This window comes from Megascapheus bottae, chromosome 6 (genome assembly GCF_031878675.1).
Source record: "Megascapheus bottae isolate mThoBot1 chromosome 6, mThoBot2.hap1, whole genome shotgun sequence".
NCBI lineage: Eukaryota > Metazoa > Chordata > Mammalia > Rodentia > Geomyidae > Megascapheus > Megascapheus bottae.
The window spans coordinates 69,231,852-69,246,264 of NC_143514.1; the positions used below are offsets into that span (position 1 = coordinate 69,231,852).

General features: G+C 48.7%; 1 protein-coding gene across 2 annotated transcripts; it reads left to right on the forward strand.

Moving 5' to 3' along the window:
• The first annotated feature begins 3,789 nt into the window (after positions 1-3,789).
• Paqr7 (progestin and adipoQ receptor family member 7) lies at positions 3,790-13,464 on the forward strand. 2 transcript variants are annotated; one of them, XM_090335522.1, is made up of 2 exons: positions 3,790-3,870; positions 11,719-13,464. In XM_090335522.1, the coding sequence occupies exon 2, from the start codon at positions 11,740-11,742 to the stop codon at positions 12,775-12,777; it is 1,038 nt and encodes a 345-aa protein (XP_090191648.1). In that variant the 5' UTR covers positions 3,790-3,870; positions 11,719-11,739; the 3' UTR covers positions 12,778-13,464. The 2 variants fall into 2 exon arrangements, with proteins under 2 accessions (XP_090191648.1, XP_090191647.1); XM_090335521.1 differs by lacking the exon at positions 3,790-3,870 and adding an exon at positions 3,959-4,015.
• Positions 13,465-14,413: the final 949 nt, after the last annotated feature.

Consider the following 14,413-nt stretch of genomic DNA (forward strand, 5'->3'; position numbering starts at 1 on the left):
CATCTGAAACGTTGAAAACAATGGGAAAATTCTAGAAGATATAGGCACAGGTAATTGTTTTCTAAGTAGGACACTCATTGCCTAGAAAATAAGAGCAAGAATCGACAAATAGGATTGCACAGCAAAAGAATTTCCAGAACTAAGAGAAAATGCAGAGTGGAAAATAAATCTTTACCAGTGTTAAACGGCTAAAGGGTTATATCCAGACTATTCAACAGCTAAAAAAACGATAAAAGAACAATAATGGCAAGTGAACTGAACAAACAGTTCTCTTAAGAAGAAATACAAATGGTTGACAGGTACACACAGAAATGGTCAACATTCTTAGCCATTAAGGAAATGCAAGTCAAAATCACACTAAGATTCTACCTCACCCCATTCAGAGTGGCATCCATCAAGAAAAAACAAGTTGAGTACTGAGGATGGTGGATCAAAGCCAGCCAAGGCAGGAAAGTCCATGAGACTCTTATCTCCAATTTCCCACCAAAAAACCAGAAGTGGCACTGTGGTTCAAAGTGGTAGAGCACCAGCCTTGAATATAAAGAGCTTGGGGACAGCTCTAGGCCCTGAGTTTAAGACTCAAGACTGAACAAACTAAAACATGCTGGTGAGAATGTATCGAGAAAGGAACCTGGTACAGGCTGGTGAGCATGTAAATTAGTGCAACTACTATGGAAATCAATATGGAGGTTCCTCAAGACAAAGATAGACCTTTGTCATGACCTTGCCATATGACTACTGGGTATATAGCCAATGGAGTGTAAATCAATATACAAGAAAGAGATCTGAATGTCCACATTTTTTGTGGCACTGTTCAAAATAGTCTAACTGTGGAATCAGCTGAAGGACCCAGTTGATGCATGGATAAAGAAAATATGACATATATATATATATCATGAAATTTTAGTCATGAAGAAAAATGAAGGGGCTGGGAGTATGGCCAAGTGGTAGAGTGCTCTCCTAGCGTGCTTGAGGCCCTGGGTTCAATTCCTCAGTACCACATACACAGAAAAAGCTGGAAGTGGTGCTGTGCTAGCATCACTGTGTGGTAGAGTGCTAGCCTTGAGCAAAAAGTATCCAAGGACAGTGCCCAGGGCCTGAGTTCAAGCTCCAGGACTGGCAAAAGAAAAAGAAAGAAAGAGAGAGAGAGAGAGAGAGAGGGAGAGAGAGAGAGAGAGAGAGAGAGAGAAAGGCCATGTATAGGGAGATGGATTGCGCTAGAGATCACATTGAGTGGAAAAACAAAAACAAAAACAACCTAAGTTCAAAAAGCCAAATATTATGTATTCTCACTCATTTGCAGGAGCTAGACCTTAAACACAATGTATATTATAACTCACATCCATTCTTTCTCTCACATGGATTCTCTGGAAGGCTTTCCTGTGCCCCCAGCTCACAGCCTTGCTTCTGAGGCCTGCTGACACCTGTTAAGTGCAAGACTTACGCCTGCCCTGGAATATAGTCTCCCGGGAGGTCTGTTTCTCTGAGGCTGGAGCCTACAATGTCAGCCAAGTGACTCATAGAGTTCTGAGCTCAAAGGATTATGGGAATAGGAGCTTCTGGAATAGGAAGTCAGAGTCCTCGCCCCCATGCCTGGGGGAAGTGTCCTTGGTGCCCTGCCCCTGCAGCTGTGCTTGTTCTTTCTGGCTTGGGGAAGGAAGCTGGAGCTGGGCAGGGTAGAGAAGAGAAGGAAGCCTGTGCTCTTGCCTCACCAATCATTCCCTAGATCCAGTTCTGTGCAGCAGATAAGAGCTGGGCTTGCGTCCAAGCCTGCCTCTAGTCCACTGGGTGGCCTTGGGTGGGCAGTGCCCTGAGCCTGTTTTCTCTTCCACAGATTGAGATTGTGCAGAGCATCCATGAAGACCAAGAGCCGTTAGGAGGGATTGTGTAATTACACAGCCTGACAAGTAAGTAACAAGTGCTCCATAGCTGACAACTGTCCTAGTGTTTTCTTAATCAGTTCTCAAATATCTACCACCAAGTTTCATAGTAAGTGACTGCTCTCCTGAGCCACACTTCCTAGAGGCTGAACCTAAATTCATCTGCAATTGGGGGACAGGTGATGTCATTCCTCTGCTGCAGGTCTGCTTTACTGTGGGGTCATCACACTTGCCTGAAAGCAATTCGAGGGGTTTAAATGAAATAATGCAAAAGGGCTTGATACCTCTCTAGGCTTCAGTTGCTAGCTCATGAGTTAATTTGAACCCTTCATAGCATTGTCAAAGAGGTCATCCCAGCAAACACAATGCTTGGTACATAATAACTGTTGCTTTAAAAATAAATTCAGGGGCTGGGAGTGTGGCTTAGTGATAAGAGTGCTGGCCTGGCATGCATGAAGTCCTGGGTTTGATTCCTCAGTACCATACACACAGAAAAAGCCAGAAGTGGCCCTGTGGCTCAAGTGGTAGAGCTCAGGGACAGTGCCCAGGCCCTGAGTTCAACTCCTAGAACTGGCAAAAATAAAAATGAAATAAGTTAAAGCAAGTTCAAAGTCAGACATCTGTGGCTCACATCTATAATCCTAGCTACTCAAGAGACAGATCTAAGGATCTTGGCTCAAAACCAGCTTGGTAATGCAAATCCAAGAGATTCATCTCCAAGGCCTGAATGTAAGCCCTCAGAGTGGCACAAAACTACACCAAACAAAACCCAAGTTCAAGGGCTGGAAGTTTGGCCTAGTGGTAGAGTGCTTGCCTAGCATGCATGAAGACCCAGATTCGATTCCTTGGTAACACATGCATAGAAAAAAGCTGGAAGTGGTGTTGAGGCTCAAGTGGTAGAGCTCTAGCCTTGAGAAATCCCAAGGACAGTGCTCAGGCCCTGAGCTCAAGCCCAGGACTGGCAAAACAAAACAAAACAAAACAAAAAAAACCCCGCAATACAAAATCCAAGTTCAAGGAAATTATATCTATATATCTATATCTATATCTGTCAGAATGAATGCCCCCTCCTCCCTTTGTATGACTAACGTCTGCTAATTAAAAATCATGAAAAAATAAATTCTGGGCTGGGCACAAGGCACAAGTGGTAGAGCACTTGCCTAGTATATGAAAGATCATGGGTTAAATTCCCAGTGCCACTAAATATATAAATAAATAAGAACAAATAAAGTAAAAAAAAATAAACAAAAACAAATTCAGCATAGAGAAAGTACTCGGAAATGGAAACCAATTTGCACTATCTTCCAAAGTATTGTGTGTGTGTGTGCGCGCGCGTGTGTGTGCGTGCAGTGATCTTGGAGGTACAGCATTCCCAGGTGGGGTTGGTGGAGCAAGCTCTTATTCCATCTCCCTGCTCCAAAGATCCGGTTCTTACATGGTCCTGACCCGAGAGAGGACAAGTCAGACGTTCAGCTGGTCAGAAGAGGCTACGCTCAGCTGCTAGGTTGTCTTCCCCTGTGCAGGCCATCTTCGCGCGTCTTTGTTTCAATTCCCTGCCTCCTCTCTGTTCGAAGGGAACTTCTCCTATGCTATTTTTGCTGTCCACGGATTTAAGTAGTGATGTCAAGGCCTCTCCTGGCTCAGTCTCCCAAGTGTTTGGGACTAGAGGTTTGCACCATCCTGCCTGACAGATTCAAGGGCTTTTATTTTCTATTTAGTTTTTCTGCATCTAGTAAATTGCTGTAGACAAAGAACCCCTCATCTGAATCCTTCCAACAGGCCGTGGGTTGGCGGGTGCGGGGCATGTGGCCGGGGCGGGGCCTGGCAGGGCCGGGGCTGCCTCCCTCCCGGAGCCGCAGCCTGCGCCGCCCGCCGGTGCCTCCCTCGCCCGCAGCGCTCTCCCCCGCTTCCGCCGGGGCGGGGCCGGGGCCGCCCCAGTATCTGCAGCCGGGAAGCTGCGCGGTCTGATCGCAGCTCAGCCCGGCTGGAGGTGAGGCTGGCCGCGGGGAGGGCTCCGCACGTGCCGGGTCAGGGGATGCGGCAGACCTGGGGGCCTCTGGGGAGGAGTGGGATAAAGAGAGGAACTGGGGGCGCCTCAGGCATGGAAGGGGAGGACGTGGATGGAGGGACGCAGGGTAGGCTGTCTGTCTGTCTGTCCGTCCGTCCGTCCGTCCGTCTGTCTGCCGGCCTGCCTGCCTGCCTGCCTGCCTGCCTGCCTATCTGCCTGCCCGCCTGCCTATCTGCCTGCCCGCCTGCCCGCCTGCCCGCCTGTCTGTCTGTCTACTTGCCTGCCTGCCTGCCTGCCTGTCTGTCTGTCTACCTGCCTGCCTGCCTGCCTGCCTGCCTGCCTGTCTGTCTGCCTGCCTGCCTGTCTGCCTGTCTGTCTGCCTGCCTGCCTGCTTATCTGCCTGCCTGCCTGTCGGTATATCAGCCTGTCTGTCTGTCTGTCTGTCTGTCTGTCTGTCTGTCTGTTTGTGGAGGGATGCAGAGGGCTGAGTCGGTGTACTCCTGGGGAGACAGGGATGGTGAAGCAGAAACAGGGCAGGGAACTGGCTGGGAGGGCAGGGTGCCGGGGACCACAGCGAGGAAGTTTGGGTGCCAGCGCAGGCAGCACTCCTTTCCTGGAGGAGGAACCTAGGAAGTTCCGAACAAGAAGGGGTAGGGGTCCAGGTTGGGAGCTGTGGGAATGGCACTGCGGGGGACCAAGAGAGACTCCTGCATCCCTAGATGAGGCGGGTCACCCTGCAGGGGGAGGAAGGGGCTTCTGGACTTCCCCTGGCTGGCCCTTGGAAGCCATGGGGGATTCCAGGCCCAGGCTGGGATATTTGGTGGGTTTTCAGAATCTGGCTGTACCGGGTAAAGGTGGAACTGCAAACAGGAGCTCTGGCTGTCTTGGCTCTGTGCACCTCTGAGCCCCTGGAGAGAGACTGCACCTCCATGAGAGCTGCCCTGACCAGCCTCTGCTTGCTGTACAGGGCAGCATCCCTGGTCAGCCAGGCCACTTGGGTCCCTTTCCTGTGCCCTAAGCTGGGTAACCTTAACCAGCTTACCCAACCTCTCTGACCCATGTCTCCACTTCAGGGTCAGCTCAGAGCCTCAGGGTCAGCTCAGAGCCAGGGTGAGTTCTGAGCTCCAGGGTGTTTCCTTGGGAATTACTCAGTTCATGCTGATCACATTTCTAGCTACAAAGGGAGACTCACAGTTTTTGTTTGCAGTTACAAACAAAAACTGCTTCTGTGCCCTCTTAGAAGACACTGAGGGACTTTTTCTTAGGGCACAGCGGGCTGAGTTGGGGATTGGTTTGTAGTGAGGGTGGTGACTTGGTTGCTGGGAGACTCAGGGACCTGCTGGGACTTGTCCAAACCATGTCCACCTCTGGGTGTCGTGGAGTTTATTGCCATGCCTGAGAGGCATGAGCACTGGGGTTTAGCCTCCAGACAGGGGTGATCCAGGGACCTCTAGGAGAGTTGTGGAGAAAGTTCTCAGAGACAGACATCCACTGGAAGCAAACTGCTCTGCCCCGCCTCTGGCCTGGGCCTGACTCTCAGGAAGGATTTTCCCTGACCTGGCCAGCGATGTCATCATTCTGCTTATTTATCTCTTTGAGATGAGATCTAGCTGTTGTTGCCCAGACTGGTTTAGAATTCCTGGGATCAGGGATTTACCTCACTCAGTCTTCTGAGTAGCAGGGATCTTGGAATTACTCATACAAATATGTGCCTTTATTTATCTGCTTTTGCAGTACTGGAGTTTGGACTTGGGTCTTGTGTTTGCTCTGCTGGGGCTTCACCACTTGAACCACCACACTTCCAGCCCTCTTTTTTTTTTTTTTTCCCCCAGTCCTGGGGCTTGACCTCAGGGCCTAGCACTGTCCTTAGGCTTTCTCAAGGATAGAGCTCTACTCTGGCTTTTTTCTATGTATTGTGGTCCTGAGGAATCCAACCCAGGTCTTCGTGCATGCAGGCAAGCACTCTGCCACTGGGCTAAACTTCCAGCCTGTCCTTGAGCTTTCTCAAGGCTAGATAGAGCTACAGCACAACTTCCAGCTTTTTTTTGTGTATGTGGTACTGAGGAATCGAACCCAGGACTTTGTGCATGCTAGGCAAGCACTCTACTACTAAGCCATGCTCCTGGCCCCAGCCTTCTTTATTATTTTTTTTTCCTGGTGCTAGGGCATGAACTCAGGGCCTAGGTTTTTGTCCCTGAGCCTCTCTGTGCTCAAGGCCAGTGCTTTACCACTTGAGCTACAATGCTACTTCTGACTTTTTCTGTTTATGTGGTATCAAGGAATTGAACCCACAGCTTTGTGCATGCTAGTCACTCTACTACTAGGCCATGCTCCTGGCCCTTGTTTTTTTTGCCAGTCCTGGGCTTGAGCTCAGGGCCTGAGAACTGTCCTTGGACTTTCTCAAGGCTAAAGCTCTACCGCTTGAGCCTCAGCACCACTTCTGTTTTTTTTTTCTATGTATGTGGTACCCAGGAATCAGACTGGGGTCTTCGTGCATGCTAGGCAAGCACTCTACCACTAGGCCAAACTCCTGGCCCCTTGTTAGTTATTTTTAAGACAAGGTCTTAGGAACTTTTCTACCCAGCTTTGGCCTCAAATTACATCATCAGCCTTCTAAGTAACTAGAATCCTAGTTCTAACAGGTGTAAGCCACCTGTGTCTGGACTATTTAATTTTATTTATTTTTGAGGCAAGTAGTGACTTTCTATGTACTGACTAGGAAGTACAAAGTTTATTTTATTAAAGAATTTATTAACATTGATTTTTACATCATATTTCAAATGACGTATTTAACAAACAAGTATTCAAGAAAGGAATCTCTATATACAATCACTGGCATTTAGATTTTAGAACTTAATTAAAATTAGGCTGAGGGTTTGTATGTCATAGATGCATATTAATCTATGTAATAAAACATTATGTCTATGTAGTTGTGTTTATATTTCCAGTACCTTGTTCATAGCATTGGGTACGCATATATTGAGTCCTCGCTCTTGTACTGTTTGGATCTAATAGCCACATATTAAGGATACCCTGTGCCTTTTATTCCTTTGGTCTTGACTTGTCTCAGCATGATTTGCTCTAGATTCATCCACTTCCCTGCAAATGCCATTATTTTATCTTGTCTGTTAGCTATGTAGAATTCCATTGTATACATATATATGTATATATATATATATACATATATATACCAAATTTTCTGTATCCATTCATCTGCAGTAGGACATCTGGATTGTTTCCATCAAAGTTTTTTTTTTACTCTTCCTATCTGACTTTCCTGTGTACTTGAATTATTTTTGAAGCTGGTATATGGAATATGAACATTATCCATATTAATGAGGTAGCACAAGATATGGTCTTATCTTTATCTGAGGTTAGACTTTGTTCTCCCACGAGATGAAATGGTCATAAAGAGAATGTGCTGAATAATCAGAGCCCAGAAAAGCAACAATGAATATTCTGTGTGCCAAGAAGGAGGCAGAAGTCTAGCCAATTGATACTGATAGAGTGTGATCTAGTTAGCTATGAACTAAAAGAGGGCAGCCTAATGGCATCCTGATCTCTCACCTTTAGGGATTGAGTTTCTGGGCTTTTAGCTGTTTAGGACAGTTTCAAACTGCTCTATTGAGACACTAGCATCCAGCACAAAGTAGGTCTAAAATCAGTACTGTTGGAATGGCCCAGAGCTTCAAGGCCCCTGTGAAATCATTATTGAATCCAATCTCTTTCTTAAGGGTTATTTTATTATTGTTGTTTTGCTTTGTGCTGGTACTGGGACTTGAACTCAAGGCTCTCCCTCTCCCTGTTTTGTCACTGAAGACTGACACTCTACACCGTGAGCCACAGCTCTTCTTCTGGCTTTTTTACTGGTTAATTGGAGATAAGAATCTCTTAGCTTTGTCTGCCAGAACTGACTTCAAACCTTGATCTGCAGATCTGTCTTCTGAGTAGCTGGGATTAGAGGCGTGAACCCCTGGTACTAGGCTTCTCCCTTGACTTTTAGTAAATAAGTAGGGTCCAAGAGGGGGAGAATCACCTAGGACTTGAGGAATTGAGCCAAGGGCAAAGCCCACAAAAAAGCAGAGCCAACCCCATGTCAGAGCTGACTGGGAGCATCTGGGATTTTGTTTTGCTTTCCCAAGAGCCCAGGAGACAGCTGGTCTAGTGCGCTGATCGTAACCAAGGGAACCAGCTCAAAGAGCTTAGAAACTTTTTCTAAGTCGCCCAGCAAGTTACAAACTTAAACTAAGGATCCGGGCAAGTGGTGGATGTCCACTTTTGGGGCAGTGAGCTTTTCCAATTCTCCAGGGTGGGTACCAGGTGTTTCCCTCCTTCTTGGATCTTGTGGGCCAACAGACATTGTGTAGGTGAGCCCCTGGGCAGGGAGCCTGTCCACTGCAGCTATCTGTTAAGTAATATGGCTGGATCGTGGCATAGAGCTAACCAGTAGGAAGTCTTCGGAGTGACCAGGGCTCTCTCTCTCTGAAGCCCACTGCCCTGCCCTCCACAGTCTGGGCTTTCTGGGTTTTTTTTTTTTTTTTACAGTCCTGAGGCTTGAACTCAAGGCCTGAACACTGTCCTTGGGCTTTCTCAAGGTTAGCACTGTACCACTTGAGTCACAGCACCACTTCTGGTGGTTCTATGTATGTGGTACCGAGTAATGGAACCCGGGTTATCATTGTGCATGCTAGGCAAGCACTCTACCACTAAGCCAAACTCCCAGCCTGGTCTGTTGTTTTGTCCCTCAAACTATAGGAACTTTTGTATAGGTGTGTCAAGTGGAGGTGAGGAGGAAGGAGGTAGGAATGGGAAATCGGAAGGGAGAAATGAGGAGGTGACCTTTAGTTTTGAGAAAGAAAATTGAGCTGAACACTTGTGGCTCACATCCATAATCCTAGCTACTCAGGAGTCTGACATCTGAAGATCAAAGATCAATGCCATCCAGGGCACTAAAGTCCCTAAGACTCTTTCTTATCTCCAATTAACCACTAAAAAACTGCAAATGGCGCTGTGGCTCAAGGGATAGGGTGGTAGCCTTGAGCGGAAGAGCTCAGGGACAGCACCCAGGCCCAGAATTCAAGCTCCATGACTGAAGGAAAGAAAAAAAATATGAAAGCCAGCTTGGGCAGAAAAGTGGAGGTGTGGCTGAAGTAGAATGCCAGCCTTGAACAGAGATACCGGAAAAGGAAATCACAGCTACACATAATAGCTCATGCCTATAATCCATACTTGTGGCACTGAAGTAGAATGTTCTTGACTCTGAGGCAAGCCTAGGCTGCAGAGTAAGACCCTGACTCAAAAAGCAAAACAATAGCTGGGCACAGGTGGCTGAGATCTGATGATCATGGATTGAAGACAAGCCAGGCAGGAGAGGAGAGTCCATGAGATTCTTGCCTCTAGTTAACCACCAGAAAACTAGAAGTGGTGCTATGGCTCATAGTGCTAGAGCACTAGCCTTGAGCAAAAGAGCCCAGGGACAGCACCTAGGCCCTGAGTTCAAGCCCCACAACCACCACTACCGACAAAAACAACAGAAAAGGAAATGTGAATGAGCAGGGCTGGGGCTGGGGAGAAATGCCTATAGCCAGGCCCCATGTCTGCCCTGGGACAGGGGAAGTGTCCCCTTTCCCTAGGAACGACATATTCCATCTCTCTTGAGCCTGAAAGTACCAGTTCTTAGGATTCTGAGCCCAGAGGGTTTACTCCAGTCTTTACTGAGAGCAATTAATTATTAAATAAGGTCAGTGTCCTTAGAAGTCCAAATTCCAGCCAATTTTCCTGGTCTCTAAATTCCCTGGTAGGGATATAAGTTAGAGGTGATGTAAACTGTGATGCTAGCTACTAAAGGACTGAAGGACCACCGTTTTGTTTGTTTTTGTGGTCCCGAAGATTGAATTCAGGGCCTCACGTATATTAGACCAAGCCCTAGTCCCAGCCCCAGGGGCTTACTTTTTAGAAATGCCAGGTAAATCTCGTAGGCTGAGACTATTTCCAATACTACTGCTATTCATAATAATAATGTGAGTGATCATTTATTGTGTTCCTAAACTGTGTTAAAACGCATGGAAAGGAAGTGTGTTCCGGCCGGTCCCTGGGGCTAAGTGGGAAGTGATGGGAGGGCTGTGTGTGCCTGGAGGAGGGGTTGGTGAGCTTTGATCTGTTTGGAATTAGTGGGCCAGGAAAGACTTGACACTGGGAATGGGGTTGAGGATAAGGGTAAGGTTTTTTGTTTTGTTTTGTTGCCAGTCCTGGGGCTTGAACTCAGAGCCTGAGCACTGTCCTTGGACACTTCTTGCTCAAGGCTAGTGCTCTGCCACTTGAGACATAGCACCACTTCTGCCTTTTTCTATGTATATGGTACTGAGGAATCGAACCTGAGCCTTCATGCATGCTAGGCAAGCACACTACCACTAGGCCTAACTCCCACCTTTTTTTTTTTTGTCATGGGACTTAAACTCTGGGTCTGGGCGCTATCCCTGAGCTCTTCAGCTCAAGGCTACCGCCTTACCCCTTGAGCCACAGCACCACTTGCAGTTTTCTGGTGGTTAATTAAAGAGTCTCACAGACTTTAGTGCCCAAGCTGGCTTTGAACCTTGATCCTCAGATCTCAGCCTCCTGAGTAGGGGATTACATGTGTGAGCCACTGCATCCAGCTCTCGCTCGCTCTCTCTCGCTCTCTCTCTCTCGCTCTCTCTCTCTCGCTCTCTCTCTCTCTCATAGTGGGGTTTGAGCTCAGAACTTCATGCTCTTGCTTAGCTTCTTTTGGTTCAAGGCTGGCGCTCTACCACTTGAGCCACACCTCCACTTCGAGGATTAGTTGTAGGCCAGGGGAATATTTCTCAAGAAAGAAAAAGTGGCTTTTTGAGTTAGGTCTTGAAGGAAGGGTAGGATGTGTTAGGAGAATGCTGTTAGGTTGTTCTTTCATTCAGCAAATACTGAGTTTTGCTAAACACCAGCGGGTCACAAAATAACTGGATAAACCACTCTCACTGAGCTCACAGCTTACTGACAGCTGTAACACTCACTGGGGTGTTGTAACTGTCCAAGGGTGGTCTGATGGTAGACACTCGAGCACAGAGATGGTGGTGGGGGCCAGGAGGGCAGGGAAACAAGGAAAGCATTACAGAAATGGGTTTAGAAGCATGAATATGAGTTTTCCAGGTAGGCAAAGTGAGGAAAATGCCTTAGGTAAAGGAGACTTGTGTAAAGCTAGAAGACACATGAAGCAGTGGTGGCAAGGAGAGTTTGGTGAGGCTGTGGCTGGGTTTGAAGTGCACTGTGGTTGTAGGGCTGGTGGGAGTGGGCAGAGCCAGTAGAGGGCTTAGCAGTGGGAGCGCTGAGTCAGCTAGTACTCACAGTTGCTCCCAGGACTGAGGAGGCCTGTCTCCATCGCCTGGATTCAAAATGATAGGTCTTCATCTTAGCAGAGAAAACAGCTGGAGCTGCTGTGTGGGGCCCAGGCTGGGGAGGCAGGGAACACTGGGGCTGGATCTTGAACTCAGGGTCTGGGTGCTGTCTCTTAGTTTTTTCTGCTCAAGGCTAGAATTCTACCACTTGAGCCACAGTTCCTTTGAACTTTCCAGTGGTTCACTGGAGATAAGAATCTTTACCACCACCCAAGCTGATTTCCAACCATGTTCATCAAATCTCAGCCTCCTGAATAGCTAAGAATACCAGTGTTCTTGCTCTCACAAGGGTGGAACTGAGCTCTTTCTTATGACCACTTCCTTCTTCCTTCTTAGAACCTAGGGACAGAGGTGTTGGGAGGAAGGAGGAAGACCTGGGCGGGAGGGGCCTGGGCTCCTGACGTGGCTCTGATCTTTCTTCTAGCTCTCTCCCCAAGCCCCAGCCATGGCCATGGCGGTAGCCCAGAGGTTCAGCCACCTGCTGTCCAGTCTGTGGCACATCGGCCAGCAGCCAGTGCAGCCAGAGCCTGTCTTCACGGTGGATCGCGCCGAGGTGCCGCCCCTCTTCTGGAAGCCCTACATCTACGCAGGGTACCGGCCTCTGCACCGGACCTGGCGCTTCTACTTCCGCACGCTCTTCCAGCAGCACAACGAGGCGGTGAACGTGTGGACACACCTGCTGGCTGCGCTGGCGCTGCTGCTGCGGCTGGCTGTCCTGGCGGGCACGGTGGACTTCCAGGAGGACCCGCACGCTTTGCCACTGCTCATCCTCGTCCTGGCCTCCTTCACCTACCTCTCCTTCAGCACCCTGGCACACCTCCTGCAGGCCAAGTCTGAATTCTGGCACTACAGTTTCTTCTTCCTGGACTATGTGGGTGTGGCCGTGTACCAGTTTGGAAGCGCCCTGGCACACTTCTACTATGCCATTGAACCTGCCTGGCATGCCCAGGTACAAGCCATCTTCCTGCCCACAGCTACCTTCCTCGCCTGGCTTTCCTGCGCTGGCTCCTGCTACAACAAGTACACCCAGCAGCCGGGCCTGTTGGGCCGCATGTGCCAGGAGGTGCCCTCGGCACTGGCCTACGCACTGGACATTAGCCCTGTGGTACACCGTGTCCTGGTGTCCCCCCACCCTGCCACGGATGACCCTGCTCTTCTCTACCACAAGTGCCAGGTGGTCTTCTTTCTATTGGCTGCCGCGTTCTTCTCCACCGTCATGCCTGAGCGCTGGTTCCCTGGCAGCTGCCACATGTTCGGGCAAGGCCACCAGGTGTTTCATGTCTTCCTGGTGCTGTGCACACTGGCTCAGCTGGAGGCTGTGACGCTGGACTACGAGGCCCGGAGGCCCATCTACGAGCCTCTGCACACTCGCTGGCCCCACAACTTCTCCGGCTTCTTCCTGCTCACTGTGGCCAGCAGCGTGCTCACTGCCCTCTTCCTCAGCCAGCTGGTGCGCCGCAAACTCCATCAGAAGACCAAGTGAAGGGTGGTGACAGCTGGGGTGGGGGAGGAGAAGACATGGGGGCAGGGTGTGCAGGGGGCCCTGCCATGGCAATGCATGGGAACAAGGCCTGGTCAAGTTGTTTGTGTCTGGCCACAGTGACTCACTGTACACACCTCAATTGGTCAGGTCACGTTGGCCCATCCTTAGACTTGAGGATTGGCCAGGACCTGCTGGGCCTGCCCAGCTCCCTGACCTGGGAGAGGGAGCGATAAAGGTGTGGACTTTCCTGGCTGCCCATCCACTGCCTCATGCCACAGGGGCTGGTCAGCCTGGGTCAGGACCCTGGTATGGGGCTTCCAGGTTGTCTGGGTGGGAGGTATCAGATGGGAGCTGGGTGGCCAGGCAGCCTCAGCAGCTACCACTACTACCATGATTCAGGAGAGGAGAGGGAGCAGGGTCAAAGATGTATTTGAATCTCAATCTGGATCATTGACCCCGACCCCATATGCAAGGGAATCCCATCTTGTGTCCACAACCTTCTGCTTACTACCCAGAGCTTCCAAATCTCCGAGCTCTGGTTCCCTATATTCCACGCAGCGGTGCCAGTTTCCACTTGCCTTGCCCCTGATTGTACTAGCCATCACTCAGTGTTTCCTGGGCTTCTGCTTGGTGTCTGGGTGCAGGATGACAAGGGCTTTCCTAGAATGAACCATCTAAGGAAGCACCTTGGAGTCTTGGATCAGGAAGGGTTAGTAGAGGTTTACAGACAGAATAGAAGGATGTTCCAGACAGAGGGGAAATCTTGTGCAAAAGCCTAAAGGTGCAGGAGCTGTTCTGTGGTGTCAGGGCTGAGGGTAGTCTGAATTCTGATAAGTCCTGGGTGCAATAAAGTGATTGTGATAAAAGTTGCCTTTTGCCTTTTGTCCCCTCCACCTTTCTCCTGGTCCTGGAGTTTGAACTCAGGGCCTCACACATGCTTGGTTTATTTGTTCAACTGGTATTCTATGCACTCAAAACAAAAACTTCAGCTATACCTCCAGCCCAGTAAATTTTGTTGTTGCTGTTGGTTATTTTGGAGTCTTGTGGACTTTTTTTTTTTTTTGCCAGTCCTGGGCTTGAGCTCAGGGCCTGAGCGCTGTCCTTGGACTTTCTCAAGGCTAGAGCTCTACCACTTGAGCCTCAGCACCACTTCCGGCTTTTTTCTATGTATGTGGTTCCGAGGAATCGAACCCGGGTCTTCATGCATGCTAGGCAAGCACTTTAACCACTAGGCCAAACTCCCGGCCTTTTTTTTTTTTTTTTGCCAGAATGGCCTCAATCCTGAATCCTCCAGAACACAGCCTCTCAAATGTGCGTGTATGTGTATGTATATGCATATGTATGTAAATATATACATATATGACATTTTTAGGGAACAGATGGCAGTTTTATTACTCAAGTTTTAAGAAGAGTGTTAAGATATATATATATGTGTGTGTGTGTGTGTATATATATATATATATAATCCCACCTATAGTTTCATGAGTATTTCATTTTTTAAGTTTTCCAATTAAGTATTTATTACATACTGCTTTTTTGTGGTGTTGGTGTTTCAGCTCAGGGCCTTGTGCATGGAAAAGCACTCTACCACTAAGCTACTTTCCCAGCCCTCAGAATTTTATATTTTATAATACTG